The 15,079-nt window shown below is 37.2% G+C and overlaps 1 protein-coding gene across 4 annotated transcripts in view; it reads right to left on the bottom strand.

Moving 5' to 3' along the window:
- PHF20L1 (PHD finger protein 20 like 1) overlaps positions 1-15,079 on the bottom strand; it is an 81,017-nt gene that overhangs the window by 30,544 nt on the left and 35,394 nt on the right. For all 4 annotated transcript variants that reach the window (XM_045005407.1, XM_045005409.1, XM_045005408.1 and 1 more), the window contains 3 exons: positions 11,910-12,162; positions 9,659-9,844; positions 9,244-9,450 (listed from right to left, as the gene is read on the bottom strand). In XM_045005407.1, the coding sequence (XP_044861342.1) occupies positions 9,244-9,450; positions 9,659-9,844; positions 11,910-12,162 (646 nt within the window). The remainder of the gene's footprint in view (positions 1-9,243; positions 9,451-9,658; positions 9,845-11,909; positions 12,163-15,079) is intronic.

Consider the following 15,079-nt stretch of genomic DNA (forward strand, 5'->3'; position numbering starts at 1 on the left):
CACACTTCACATCAGCTTCCCCCTAGCACTCCAGCTCCTGAGAAGCCTCTTCCCTCAAGCAGTAGCCAAGGAACTTCACAGTAATCAGGAAGCAGGAGCAGCTAGGGCACTGGTACACAAAGCAGCAGAACTACCCAACACAGATGTTACTACATGGTGGACTTTCCAAGCTGTCTGATGTAAAGGCAGCTTCAGATCTCACTCCCCATCATGCAGCCTGGTCAGCAGCTGAAAGCAGCTACTTGTACTGGGTAGAGGGAAGGAGCCAAAGTGCCTCAAGGTCTCAGGTTATCGGTTGGGGGTGTTTTCTCCAGTTGGTGTTGTTAAGCCCCATGCAACAGCTTGAGCAGACTATTCCTGATGTCCAATACCCTCTCAACACAGGTCCCACCCTGAGCACCCACCCTTGGCAGCAGAGATAGGAGGGGAGGAGAGATATGTACAATACCCTGTGGGTTAAGTATCCCTCAAATATATTTATTAGCAACAGAAAACACTATGTGAACTATTTCCTCCTCTGGGCTTCCTAGCTTCTGTGTCTGTCTTGTAGGACTGTAAAGCTCTGCAGGGCAGCGACAGTCTTCATGTGTCTGACAAAGTGGGTATTAACCCATGAAAGCTTATGCTCCAATACATCTGTTAGTCTATAAGGTGCCACAGGACTCTTTGTTGCTTTTTACAGATCCAGACTAACACGGCTACCCCTCTGATACTAGTCTTCATTTTGTGTTTTTACAGAGCCAGGAGCACATTGTCAGCACATAACAAATATTAAACAACAACAACTTCCCACATCGCATTCTACCAGCAGGCTTCACCCTAACCTGCAAGGACCACCTCTAGAGATGGAAGCTTAAGAACATAAGAACATAAGAATGGCCGTACCGGGTCAGACCAAAGGTCCATCTAGCCCAGTATCTGTCTACCGACAGTGGCCAATGCCAGGTGCCCCAGAGGGAGTGAACCTAACAGGCTTATTTTTTAGTATTCTATGGACAATCAATACTTGGCCTCTCTGTCAAGGCTAACAAAGATTCCAATTAGTGCTAATGTGGTGGACATGCTGCTGCTTTTTTTTTTTTTTTTTGGTTATGTGGGCATGTGTACTGTAGAAACTAAACTGAGACCACGTAACACCACACATCAGATAATCTGGTTAGACCACTACCATCTTGAGACAGGACATTGAGGGCTCCATATCTGAACAGTCCATTGAATAATCTAGTCCCAAGCCATCTTCCCAAAACAGGACTAGGTTTAAACTCCTTTTTTAAAAACAATTTTCCTATGTCAGCCATCCAAACCTATCAAATGTCATTATTCCAAACATTAGCTTAATTTTCAACATCCTGAAATTAGACCATTAAAGCTTAAATACCACCTGACAAACTAATCAGCTGGTGACTAAGAAAGTGGTGGCTGATGGCTCCAGGAAGTATTTTTTTATAGAAAGAATTCTGCTACAGTGACACCAATACCCTTTCAAATAATTTACCCATGTACGCTCCATCACTACAGTAACAGGAAAGGAGAAGATAACACATAAATTACACTTTTCCTAGTAAGCAACTTTATCTAGTCTTCATTTTGAGGTACATAAGAGGAGGTGGATAATCATATGAAATAGAAGCCTAGATATACTTCCTATTAATAATCACAACATGTTTTGAAAATTATAATTTCATTTGTACCTAAATAAATGCTATTTCACAAACCTGATATTTTAATTTCAAATGTGTAAATTATCATACCTTATAAAATAATATGTTGATTTACACTAAATAGCCATAAAATTAAGTAAGAGGTGATCATTCAGAGCCTTTTAAACCAATGTAACCAACAGAGCAATATCATTCATAATTTAATAATTTGTATAAACTAAATACTGAGAAAAATGAAACTTGGTAGTGACTCTGTAAAGGAGTTTTTAATTGACATTTGTTTCCTGTTGAGGTAACCAGATACGACCTCCTACCCACACACAGCAGCAACGTGTGAATCTATGCAGGAAGTGCTATGCATGCTGTGTGTTGTGTGTGTACACCAAAGACACTGAAGGACCAGATGTGAGCAATCAATGTCTATATCATTACCTCAGAGGTGAGTTTTGAAACCTCCATGAAATAATGGAAAGACTGATTTCAGCTCAAATATATGCAGACTACATCAGTTTTGCTGCTTTAATTATGCCAGCATAGTTAAAACAGCATAGATCCTCAAGTGCAAATACATGTATATTGGTATAAAATAGCTTATTCTAGTTAAACCTATTCCAGTTTGGCAATGCCTAAGAACCTATACCACTATTAAGTGTTTTATACTGGTATAACACTGTCTACTCTACCGTTTTTACCAGAATAACTATGTCAGTTAAAAAAAAAAATCACATCCCTTAACATTGTGTCAAGTATCAGAGGGGTAGCCGTGTTAGTCTGGATCTGACAAAGTGGGTATTCACCCACGAAAGCTCATGCTCCAATACGTCTGTTAGTCTATAAGGTGCCACAGGACTCTTTGCTGCTTATCCCTTAACATTGTAATACCTTTAAGCATAGATAAGCCCAGTATAGTCAGGGCTTTCCTAAAAAATATGGATTTTGTTTTTTTCATTTTTGGAGCTTCTGCACTCTGAAGTATTTACGTGAAAATATATTTTCAAATATATATCATGGACATTTTAAACAGACTCTTATTTTCAATCTGTGCATGGAAACTAACTCTTCTAAAAGTTTAGAGTAATGAGAACATTAAGGTTCTTGTTTGCCTATTAGGAAACAGAAGAACTCCACAAAACTGACTGGAACCCTACAGGGGACAAGCAATGGCAGAAGTCATTGGAGAGAAGGGCATGACTAACGATTGGAATGAACTCTCAATGAATGCTGAAGACAGGGGTGTAGATGGATCTGTGAACTGCTGGGAGGCTTGGTTTGCTAGTACTGCGTCAGGAAACTTCTGAAAAACCAGGTAGATGAGGACACTGATAATTCAATATACAGAAATGGCTAGCTACTGAGTTACTGGAGTCAAGCGATCAAAATTATCTGACATGTCTAATTTTGAAGAAAATGGTAGAAAACAAGGGACTGAATGGACTGGATCATTAAAAATAGATAATTGTGTTAAAGTATAAACACTGTCAAGAGTTGTTAAATTGCAAAATAGGAAGACTGCATGTTGATATTTGCATTTAATTTCCATAATTGTATAAAATTTGCAGAGTATAAGGTGGTTTTTGATCAAAACAAAGCCTGTATTTTACGCAAAGAAACCTACAATAAAGCACTAATGGTACAACTGCAATAGGGACGTAACAGTTTACAGGCTGTCCATGGATACTTGTCACAGTCTGATTGGAAATCAGACTTGTTTTAACTCACAAGAACCAAAGACAAATTTGGAAAAATAATTCTGATAAAACTATACACCTTTTCCATTACTCAGTCAACATAACTCCTAACTACAACTTTAGGCTGAGCCCAGAACAAGAAGCGGCAGCTGAGATACAGAAGCTAAAAATGTAACATTGAATTCCCTCTTTGCACTTAAAACTGAAGATACTGTTCGCTACTCCAAAGAAGAAGGTGGTTCTGTTTCAGTTAGTGGCATCAAAATGGTGGAAAACTGTGGAAATAATGGAAGACATGACAGTTGAATTTAGAATTTTGTCAGTTTTCAAAAGAACTGCACTTTGTCCTGCCAGCTCAATATCAATCAAGCATCTTTTTAATACATTTATACTGATCAGGTTTTGAACATCTGCAATAGGTTAGGTGCTGGAAAAGCAAATAAGATTACTCAGATTGTCAGCATTTTGGGTAGGGGACTGACTTTTCATCGTATGTGTGTGTACCTTGTCTAGAATGCACAGGGGGACACCATCCCCAACTGGGATCTCTAAGTACTACCTCAATACAAATATTAAATAATAAGTTGAAGAAAGTGTATCAGTATCTATATGCAAATACCAAAGAGAGTGGTAGACCTAAGTAGTTAATAGTCCGAGGAACTGGATTATAGTGTTATTGTGTTTTACTTATAGAATCACAAGCTATACATTTTGGAAAACATACCTGCCTTTGCTTGAAGCATGCATGTAAGAAGTTAATTGCAGAGTATGTGTTTTGCACTTCATTGCAGAAAAGCTCAATTTTCCACTGCCCTCCCCTTTGAAAAGCAACATGTTAATGGTTTGACAAAATAAAAGCTTTGCTAAGAATGAATAAATATTTAATGTTCTTTTTCCACAATTAAATATGATCTACTTTTTTTTAAAATGGCTTATCTCGTACACTAGAGTCAAACACTTCCAGGCCCATAAACGGCATCACTTTGTCCAAATGGCCCCTCTATCTCTAGCCTCAGAAGTCATGATAAACTTAATACATTTCAGTTTATTCAAGGTGAGAAAAATACCATTTTAGTCTGAGTCTTGGGGAAATAGCATTTCTCTTTATCTAAATATTACAGCTCCACCTGCTTCTGTACGTTGTGGACAATAATAGGAATACTGGTAATATCTTGCACTTTTATAGCACCCTCTATCCCAGGACCTCACTGTGCTTTATTAATATTAATTTAGCCTCATTACACTTTTCTGAGATAATTCCATTGCACAGATGTGAAAACTAATGTAAAGAGAGATAAAGTGACATGCTCAACATCAGAAAGTCTTTGGCAGAGCTGAGAAGCAAACCCTGGTCTCTTAACTAACTGTAAGTCCCCTGAGACAAGAGCACACTTAACTTTCACATGAGATCATTTTCCATATGAGGAGGAGGAAATGTTATACGTAATTTAGTGCATCAGGTTCACAGTAGCATGTTTGAAATTTCAAACAGAAACTTTTGCAGATTTGACTGCTGGAAGATTATCTGCAAGTAAAACTGGCTGCCACTGGCAAGAGAATAGTAAAGATTTGATGATAAACCTCTTCCATCAGAATATGCTTTATGAATGGCAATCACCTCGTTCAGATCTGAATGCTAAACTCATCTCTGTGCCCAAACTTTCCCATAATAAATGCCTTATAAATAATAACTAGTAGGGAAACAACAGAGCTACATGTCCTCTACTCCTACACAACTACAGTGAATCTGGACAGACAGGAAGTTTTTACATAATACCTATTATACTCAAGAATTATACCAATCATAAGTTAAACATTGCTATTTCTATAACTGTGCAGACCAGTAGAGAAGGTATGATGTACTCAGAAACGGCTCACAACAGTATGACTGGAAATGTTAATATTTGGCAGCGCATTTCAGTTACCATGCTTTCTTACTGTCAGAGCCCTAGGGTGACCAGACAGCAAATGTGAAAAATTGGGATTGAGGTGGGGGGTGATAGGAGCCTATATCAGAAAAAGACCCAAAAATCAGAACTGTCCCTATAAAATCAGGACATCTGGTCACCCCACAGAGCCCTGGGATCTTTAACTTCTACTTGGTGAATCACCAGAGTTGTAGAGGTTTATTCTGTTCAAATATACATCAAGTATATGCTTCAGAGATTTTCCAGATAATTTCTCCTGTTATTGCTGGCTGCTCATCTAGAACAAACTATCTTTGAAAGCTAACTGCACCCAGCTACAGCAGCTATATGCCTCCAATGTCCAAATTATAATGGAAGAAAGCACTCTTCAGTAGAAAGATATTCAGCAATAACTGTTCTTTGATTACATTGCCTCTATAATGTGGGATGTGTATCCCTAGTCCTGCAAGGTCAAAACAATCTAGAAGAGCAACTTGACTCAACCCTTTTGTTTAGATCTGAGGCTGTCAAAAATCAGTGTGTATTTTCTGGGGGTAGTTGAGAAACATCAGATTCAATACTTCGGCCTGTGCTCCCAACAGATTCTGAAACTACAGTCCTCCAATGAAGACATTGCCACTACTGGCTTCTCAAAGGATGTGGAAGAAGCCAGCCTAAATTCAGTACAATCCGTGATTTCCACATCATTAGCCATCCTCCAATTCTGACAGGATTTCTGTCTAGGTTATCCTCATTCCTGATCAAAGAAGGTAACAGCTCTCAAGATGGAAGTGTGGTAAGACAACATGGGTAAAAGAACTCTAGCAGAAAGTGGTATGGGAGAAACCTATGTACGTAAATGCCTATGTAGGAGAAGACCAGACCCCTTCAAAAATGCATAAGGGTCTTCCAAAGCTGAGAGCAGACCAAATGAGCTTCAAAGCCTGTCCCTGATGATGCCACGGCTAAGTTGGGTAGCCCTTGGAAGGAAGGACTTCTTCAAAGATGAAGAAGGAAGACTATAAGGCAAACTTGAGTTATCAGGCTCAAAAGACCTATGACAAGTCATGGATGAATATGGCACAGACAGGAGCCAGGGGCCCACTCTAATTCAAAAACACAGGCTTATCAGGACACCCTGTGGAAGCTTCAGATCCAAAAAGCTCAACTGCCTCAGACCTATCCTTCCAACCATAGCACATGTGCTGTTCAGGTGGCCGGTCTGCAGCCACCTAGAAAACTCACTTGGGCTTCCTCAGGACAGAAAAACAGCATGGAAACTCAAGATAGAGCAGGTCCTCCTGTCTGACTTTGAGGCACTGGAATAAAGGAGACTTCAGAACTAGGGATGTAAATAACGTTTTTAAAAAGTAAACATTTAAACTATTAACATTTTACTTGTTAAACATTCAATCGTTAGACTCTGCTGCCGCCCTGGGCACCCGGGGTCCTGGATCAATGCCTAGAAACTCCGCTCGCTGCCGGCCCCACCCCGCACCGCAGTTCCCGGCTGCCAGCATGTCCGGGACCTTGTGGGGGCTTGGGACCCCAGACCACGGGCACGTGGGGGGCCAGAAGCGAAGTCCCGCAGCTGGAGTTTAAATGTTAACCATGATACCTTACCAAGAAGACTGATACTGATCGGTTAATTGCTTAACTGATCAGTATCCCTATTCAGAACAAGCACTGCCATCTCCAAGAAGCAGAATGATCAAGCCACAGACCCAGAGGGACAGAAACAACAGGTACCTGGCACCCACGGAATGATTCTCTCAAAGCTGAAGCAGACTACTTTGAATCTTATATGGAGTCAACAAGCACTGTTAACCTTAGAGACCAGGATCTGTAGAAATCAGATCCATCAAATTAGCTTTCACAGCCTCCTGCAGAAGGAAGAGCTGTAAATACTCTCTCTCATATTCTGGGCCCAAGACGTAAAAACCACAGACAAAGCAGCACACCTCAGGAAATAGTCTTCTCTGAGACAGAGTAAACAATACGAGTACCAACCTGTCAAATATTTCTGAGCCACAGCATGATTTGTTTTTTTGTTTGGGTTTTTTTTGGTCAGGATCATCCATAGGCTGGACTAAAACCAGGCCCATTCACTGAAGCAATATAATGACATTCACTGAGTGAAGAAACAGTTAGTGACCAGGACCAAACCACTCAGATCCTAAGCTAGTGCCAAGAGGATACTCTGCAACAAAGAAAACACCTAAAAAGCAATACTAATTACATTAAACTAACCAGCAATCACCCTGCTGAACACAGATTCAGCAGGAAAATCGGAATAAATAATGAAATTGTAAAGCTGATGGTCACAACACTTGCAGTGAGCTATGACAAAAAAGGAACATGTGGTAGCTGATGCTGCTGATACCTCTTTTGTAACCTGGCTCTGAACACACAGATTCCTTGAGGGGGGAATACATGCAGCCCCAATAGACACTGCTCTTCTAAATAGCTCTGAGCTCAAGACACTGGGCATCCACATTCAATAAGTGGGTTTCCGTACAAGTAATTCTCCATGGAATCTCTAGCTCTCCTTTTTAGCACCACGAAGGAAGTATGATATGAAAAATTGTTATAGAACCTGAAGTACACACTACATTTCAATGCATTGGAGAATTCTTATAAATTACTGTTTGTAATATAGCACAATCAGACAAGAGAAGACTGAGTCACATGCATGAAGTTTCACTGGCGAAGTAGAGAAGAGCAACATTTAAAAAAATTTAACAAATGAAAATTGGAAATATTTATGGTCCGCTTTATCTTAAAAATACACCTTATTTTATAGATTCATCGATTTTAATGCCAGAAGGGGCAACTATGATCATCTAATTTAATCTTCTGCATAATACAGGCCACAGAGTTTCACTAAATAATTCCTGCCTGGAACTAAGTAACTAAGGTTGTGAATGGGCAAAGAAATCAACCTATGTGGAATCAACAGGAATCTGCATAGGGTGGTGGTATCTTTCCAAGAGTGCAGCCATGAAAGTTATTTCATGAATATATCACTATCTACACAATGACATTTAATTTTTCCTGATAAGAATGTACAGTCTCATTTGAACACAATACTTCAAATAGTGAGCTACAAATATTTAACAAATGTTTCTATATTTTTAATAATTTATTGCACAAAATTTTCTTTAAGAGAACAAGACCGTCTCCAAATTAATTTTTCAGGACAGTAAAAAGTTACTACTTTTTGCATTTTTAATCACTTTAGTTAAACAACTCTCAGGCCTTCTGTACTGCATAAGTTAACTGAATGCATGACTTGAGTGATGGCATCCAACTCTGGCAACCTGCTACATTCAGGTGGGCCCCTCTGCAGAGCCCCAGTGTGGGGCTCTACACTGACACAAGACAACGGGGTGTAGGATCAGGGCTATAAACTAATAAATTACAAGGGGATTTTCAGAAATGTTCAACTTTGGCATCATATTTCTCCCAATGAGGACACTGGAAAAAATCCAGTGGATTTTAAATGAGAGCCGAACTAGACCAATGTTGACTTCTTTTGAAAATCCCACTCTACAAGCATTACTGTATTTTCCCAATGAAACAAATGAAGAAAAAAGTCAAATCAAGACTGGCTAAAGAAAGTTAAATTTATATTCCTAAATTTTAAACCTAAAGCTAAAAGACAAATGGGCATTCCTGAGTTTAACATCTGACAGCAAAGTAGCTTTGTGGATATTTATGCTCCTTTTCAAAATTGCTGCTCTTGAGCTTTCGATCCCTATCTGTAGTATAAAACCAGATCCACCTTAAAGAACATTAGAACCAAAGCACTAATGCCATTCAGAGCTGGAAAAAGACAGAGAATCCAAAAGGATCCCAGGAGGAGTGGAAGACTTGAAAGCTTATAACAGAAAACCTATCCTTTCATTTTGTATGATTGAACACATACAATACACTTACATACCCTGCAGCTATAAACCTAACTGCTTGTGAACTGAATCTCTTTACCTGACGCTGTTGTAGCTACTCTTCCATCAGTTACTGCTTTGGAAGAATGATATGTAATCATCTGAGTATCTTCCTTTTCTTTACTGGGGTACTCATTACGGAAAGTGGATTCTGTGGATAATGGCGCTGTAACTTCCAAACTACGGCTTAAGTCAAGAGGGAGACATGGTCCACGCTTCTCAAGTGACATATGAGCAACATCAGGTACTACACAAAAGAAAGAATGTAATATTAACAAAGATATATAAGCCCAACAAACAACAGTATGGGTCGCAGTGTTACAATAAACAAACAGCATGTAGCTAAAGGTACTCAATGTTAGTCAAAGATCTCATTAGGTGAAAAAAAATGTGAAAGGTCTTATTCTTTATGATTGTTTCTCTTGGGTTGTTCTTTATTAGATTAAATACATTACCCTCTGATATTGATGGCTGTTGATTTTGAGCACTAATGGAGAACACTTTTCCATCAGTGACTGGAGAGGGAGAAGGAACTTTTTGTATAGACTCATCAGGCAACGAGCAAGTGGCTAAACGCTGTGATCTTCTTCTCCTCGGGCTATATTTGTAGGATCTAGGGGGATTCACTGGCTGTGACGGACCTAAAAAGAGATCTTTCAATGTTCATGAAGTAGAGATATGTCATAATCTTACGGAAATATTTTAAGATCTAGAGAAGGGTCATGCTTTAAATAGTTCTCTTCTGCAGAACTGCTAATCACATTATGCTTTGTAAAAATGAATAAAAACTATGAATATCTGATGAATGTTAATGTTTGAGGCAAGATTTTGGTTTTTTGCTTAACATATTTCTATATGAATTTGAGGATCTAGCCTCCATGGATACAGAGGAGGTCCTTATGCAAATAATCTATTTGCATTAAGGGAAGCCACCCCATAAATCAATAAGAGTGAAGACAGCTTATAGTTTAAGAAACAATAGGATTTCTAGTATAGCAAAATAATTGTCACAGTATTAAAAAGAAAAAAAAAAGAAAAAAAAGCATGGACAGCATTAACATAAAACTTTTAAAATAAATTCACAAAAGGTAATGGTTCATTTTAGTTCTAATCTCTCCACTTTCTGTTAAACTGATATTAACACCCTAGTAACAGCAAACACAGAAACATTAACTGTCAGTGCACTACATAGCAAGAAGTCTAAACCTCAGCATAAAGAATCTCAAAATTAAGAGAAATATTTGTAGATATTATAGGCCTGATTCATTAAAAAAAAATAAAACCTCACTTATGCATGTTTCATATATTGTACTTGGGGAAATGTGCTTTACCTGCATAAATTAGAGTTCTGTAAATCATTAATTCTTTTTCCTCCTTGCCTTACCTAGACTCCTTTGTATCATACTGAGGATTTGCAGTAGCAAAAAAAATTACATTTTTATTTTTTTAAAAGTCAAAAGAGGTCGGAGCTGTTACAAACCATAATAAAAAAAGTAAGTATCTAGGCAATGAAGTTATAGATTTTTTTTTAAATGGCAAGCAAATGTGTAGCTTCAGTTCAAAACACAAAACCTCCTCAAGCAAAACTACTTACCGACATCTTGGGGGGTACTGCAACATGTGTGGATGACAGTGTTTTGTGGGGGAAATTTATAACATGATTTAAAAATCAATGATATTTATTGAGAGAATACAGAAAACTGAATTGGCTCATCTCCCTCTCCCATTCAATTAAAATTTGCTACAAGATTAAAAGATATTTATCTCCTCAAGAAGATGTCAACTGTAGATGTAAGGATGCAACATGTGATGGAGTCCTCTTCAGGCCTTATTTTGTCACAGCTCTGGGAGTGAAGCAAAACTTAGACTTTTGCTTTACAGAAACCCATGTTAGTTATAACTGTTGACCGCACGATTTCGCCTTCTTTGAGCAACAAAGTGTCTTTAAGAGGTGAAGCTCAAAACAAATCTGAAAAAGCTACACTATCCCTCTCTAGCAAAAATAAAAATATATAGAGCGAGCTTGTAATTCCTCAAAAATGTAATAAAATCATTCAAGGATGTTATGCAGCAGGTAAGTTTCACCAACTCTTCTGTCCACAACAATATCTTGATATTTTGCAAACCAGTTCTATGCTTTAAAATGGCTGAACTACTAAGGTGTTTTCACCCTACACAGGGCAACTTCCTTTATTTTCCCATCAAAGAAGTTGACCCCATCTTCTCTCTCACATCAGATTTAGAGGAAATATCATGTAATGTGAAGGACTGTGAAGCCAACAGGTACATCAAAACAGTTGACTGAAGGCAGAGTTCTTCAATGATGGAGAGGAAAGTTCCGCAAGAAAATTGCACATATTTTTAATGAACCAGGCCCTTTAAGTAGAGGTGTTTGTTTTCACCTGTATCACTATTACCATTAGTGTGGAGATTCATACAATGGAACTTGAATCATTAAAAGCCATGACTTTCTACTACCATAAAAGTGCCATTATTACTTGCACCATAATTCACACACCACGTTACGTGATTTTACTTTTTATAAGTTTGAGCTAACCCTAATGCACCCGCTTATGTTTGAATTTTTTTTTTTATAAAAAAGCATATTCATTGTAAAAAGCAACATTAATTTACAATCAATTATTTTTCTGTATATTTCTTATGACTATAAGTAATTATGGTATTTTTTAAAATGTCTGTGCTCACTAGTTTTATTTATCACAGAAGAAGGAAGCTGAGAGACCAGCGTCAAATCCTCGACTTGTATTAACTCTGGGGAAAGTGGTGATTTAGGGGGCTTTATACAGCCAGAAGAATCTCCAGATTCTTGTTTGCATTTCTTGCTGCGAGCCTTTCCTGAAGACAAAGTTGAGGATAACAGTGCAGGTTTCTGAGTGTTGGCAGAACTGCTAATATCAGCTTCATTTTTTTTCTGACTTTGAGGTTTAGGTGAAATCTCCTGAATAAATAATAAGAAATTGATACTTTTATTTCAGTTTCTTCACTGTGGTTCTTGTATTCTACTTTGATTTTTTTTAGCATCTTTAATATTCAAAAACATTTATTCAAAAACATTTTTAAAGCAACATTTATCATTTCCAGTACAAATGAAAAACAGACTCAAATGTATCAAAGTAAAAGTTGAACAATCTGTTTGTTTTTAAAGGGACACTGCCAATGACTTTCATCCTTAAAAGTTTCTCTTCATTTCTCATTGTTTGCAATACCCTCAAAAAAAAGCTTGAAAACATTATTTTCTCTTACCAACTATCTAATCTCCATTTGCAAATAGTGCATTTTGCTGTTTTTCTAATCCAATAAAATCCTTTTCATGTCCATCTCCCTCTCTTATTACAAGCCATCGTCATCAATGTTTTCGGCAAGAATAAAGAATGATTTAGAGAAGAACACTGTTGCTACTAACCAGAATGGGAAGTAGGTATGTTAGCTTTGTTGTGACCACATCACAAAACAGAAGTTTCTCAGTAAGAGTCATCAATTTAAAATAAATATTTAGAAGTTGGATGTCATTTTCCACAAATTTACTTCAATTTTGATGAAGAATCTGAAAAGGTTGACAGTGCCCCTTTAAGGAAAGTCTTAGAACAACAAACAATGATGAAATTTGAGCACAATCCCTTTCAGTGCTGGGAGTCTGGATTTCACCACACCACTTGCTTGTGCTAATGTTTCATGAAATCGCAACTTCTAGCACCACAGGGTTAAATAGATTGCTAACTGCAAAAAAACCTAAGCAGATATAATGTAGGTTAAAAAAAACAAAAACAAACAGTTTTTGAAAAGCAAAATGTGCTGCATTTTCTAAAGCTGAAAATGTTCACCCTTTTTAATGCATGTACTGAAATATTTAAAAACAATTCATCTGACTTTACCGCAATTAGAATTTTAAATTTTTTGGTAGAAGGAGGTTCTCCTACAAGCTGAATAATCTGTAACAGTGTTAGTACTTGCCCAATGATGGCAGCTTGTACATATCTGAACACATGACCTCAAATTTGTTCCATCTATTGCCCAGTTGAATATGCATCATGGTATTATGTTCGCTAACAAAACCATAATTATGAAAAAGTGTAAACTTTTGTTTCTAGAATGTGCGCGCCACTTTCTCCAAAAAGATTTCACTCCACTGACGATTTGGGGGCATTTCCCAGTTTTCAGACCTCCGTACTTCAGAGGAATGCATTTTTGGTATTGAATAGAAGCTCTCTTTTCCACTGGAACATGGGAGCTGCAAGTTCCAGTGGAAATATTTAAAAAAGCAGCACACATGACATACTTTAAAAAAGGGCACCTTTGCGTGCTACATGAATGGCATGCTGGAAGTACCATGTAAAATTCCGGTGCAAAGTGTCCCATTCAGTTATCCCCGTTTTATCCTTGAATGAGCTCATTATACACGTGATTTAAATGCAGTTTATTCATTTAAATAAAATATTCCATGAACTGTAGAGTATACCTACGCTGATTACAAAAGTTATTACCAGAAATTAATTAGAGCCATCACTTGTAAATAAACAATTTTATTGTTCATCTTCACATACGTGAAAGACATTACTACAGCGTCCATTACTTTCAAATTACAAAGTTATTTAAACAAGATTTAAAAAATTAAATTAATATTTTGATAAGGTGCTTAACCTCTTAACAAGGACAAACTAACATTAAAAAAACCTTAATGAATTAAAGTTATTCATCTAAGCAGGTCTTGCTCAAAAGGAAATATAACATTACATAACCCTAATACATTTAAACTACTGAATCTACATGTAATAGTCTGAGGTTTTTGGGTTTAAGACAGTTGTAAACTAAAAAAGTTATAAATATAATTTCATCAGCACAGTATGTTTTTGGCTGTTGGCCTGAATAGTACTGTGTCTTCTATTACATTATTTAAAAACACACTACAAGACATTTATCCAAACAGTATTACAGTGGTAGCAGACAGTACCTCTGTAATTAAGGGCTGTCAGCTTTGCCATTTTAAGGGTTTATAACTCGGCCATTTTAATTTACATTTGGGCTGGAATTTAGCAAAAAAAAATTTTAGCTCAGACACTCCCACCCCGACTTAATCAGTTTATGTTTGAATGTTTTTTTGTTTTTCTTTTCAGTTAGAAGAAAGGGGCGAAGTAGTACATTTGTTGGGTTTTGGATGCTTTTTTTGTTTAAGAACACATAACTAAAACAAGTATTTCCAAAAATGTTTTGCAGACCATTAGCCAGTGAATGGTGACAGTCCCTTCTGGATTTTTTGTTATTATTTCTAATCAACCAAGTAAAAATAGAAACAGCCGAGTTATTTTAGATTGAGAAGTTACTATTCAAAAGTTTCTTTTAATATGCACTGTAATCTATACTGTTGCATACAGTCTTAATAAATGACAAAATCCCATTCATTTCAATGGAACTCTGCACAGCAAGATTTACAGTGTAATGATTCTTCCAGAAATGTCATGCCGTCAGACATCTCAGTTTTTTGCACACAGAAAGTATTATACAAAAAGTACTAAGAAATTATAGCATCTTTAATATGCAAAAATTTGAAAAGTGGAATATCATGTCAATATATCATAAACCATTATGGAAAATATCAGTCAATGCATTGACACCTTAGTAGCTCAGAATTAACCATTACAGTAGCAGCATTAAAAGTAGAACCATAACTTTCCATTGACAGCACTCTGTATTGGATCTGAGCGTCTCAAATCCAGTGTCAATGGAAAAACCAAAGCAATGCCACTATATATCAGGACTAAAGAACCAGTTGCAAGAAACAGTATCAAAGTTTGGGGTAGGGATTGTTTTAAGAGCGTGGTGGGGCTTGTGAAGAAAGGAAGTGCTCTTTTTAGATGGTT

The sequence above is a fragment of the Mauremys mutica genome, chromosome 2, assembly GCF_020497125.1.
Source record: "Mauremys mutica isolate MM-2020 ecotype Southern chromosome 2, ASM2049712v1, whole genome shotgun sequence".
NCBI classification, from domain to species: domain Eukaryota; kingdom Metazoa; phylum Chordata; order Testudines; family Geoemydidae; genus Mauremys; species Mauremys mutica.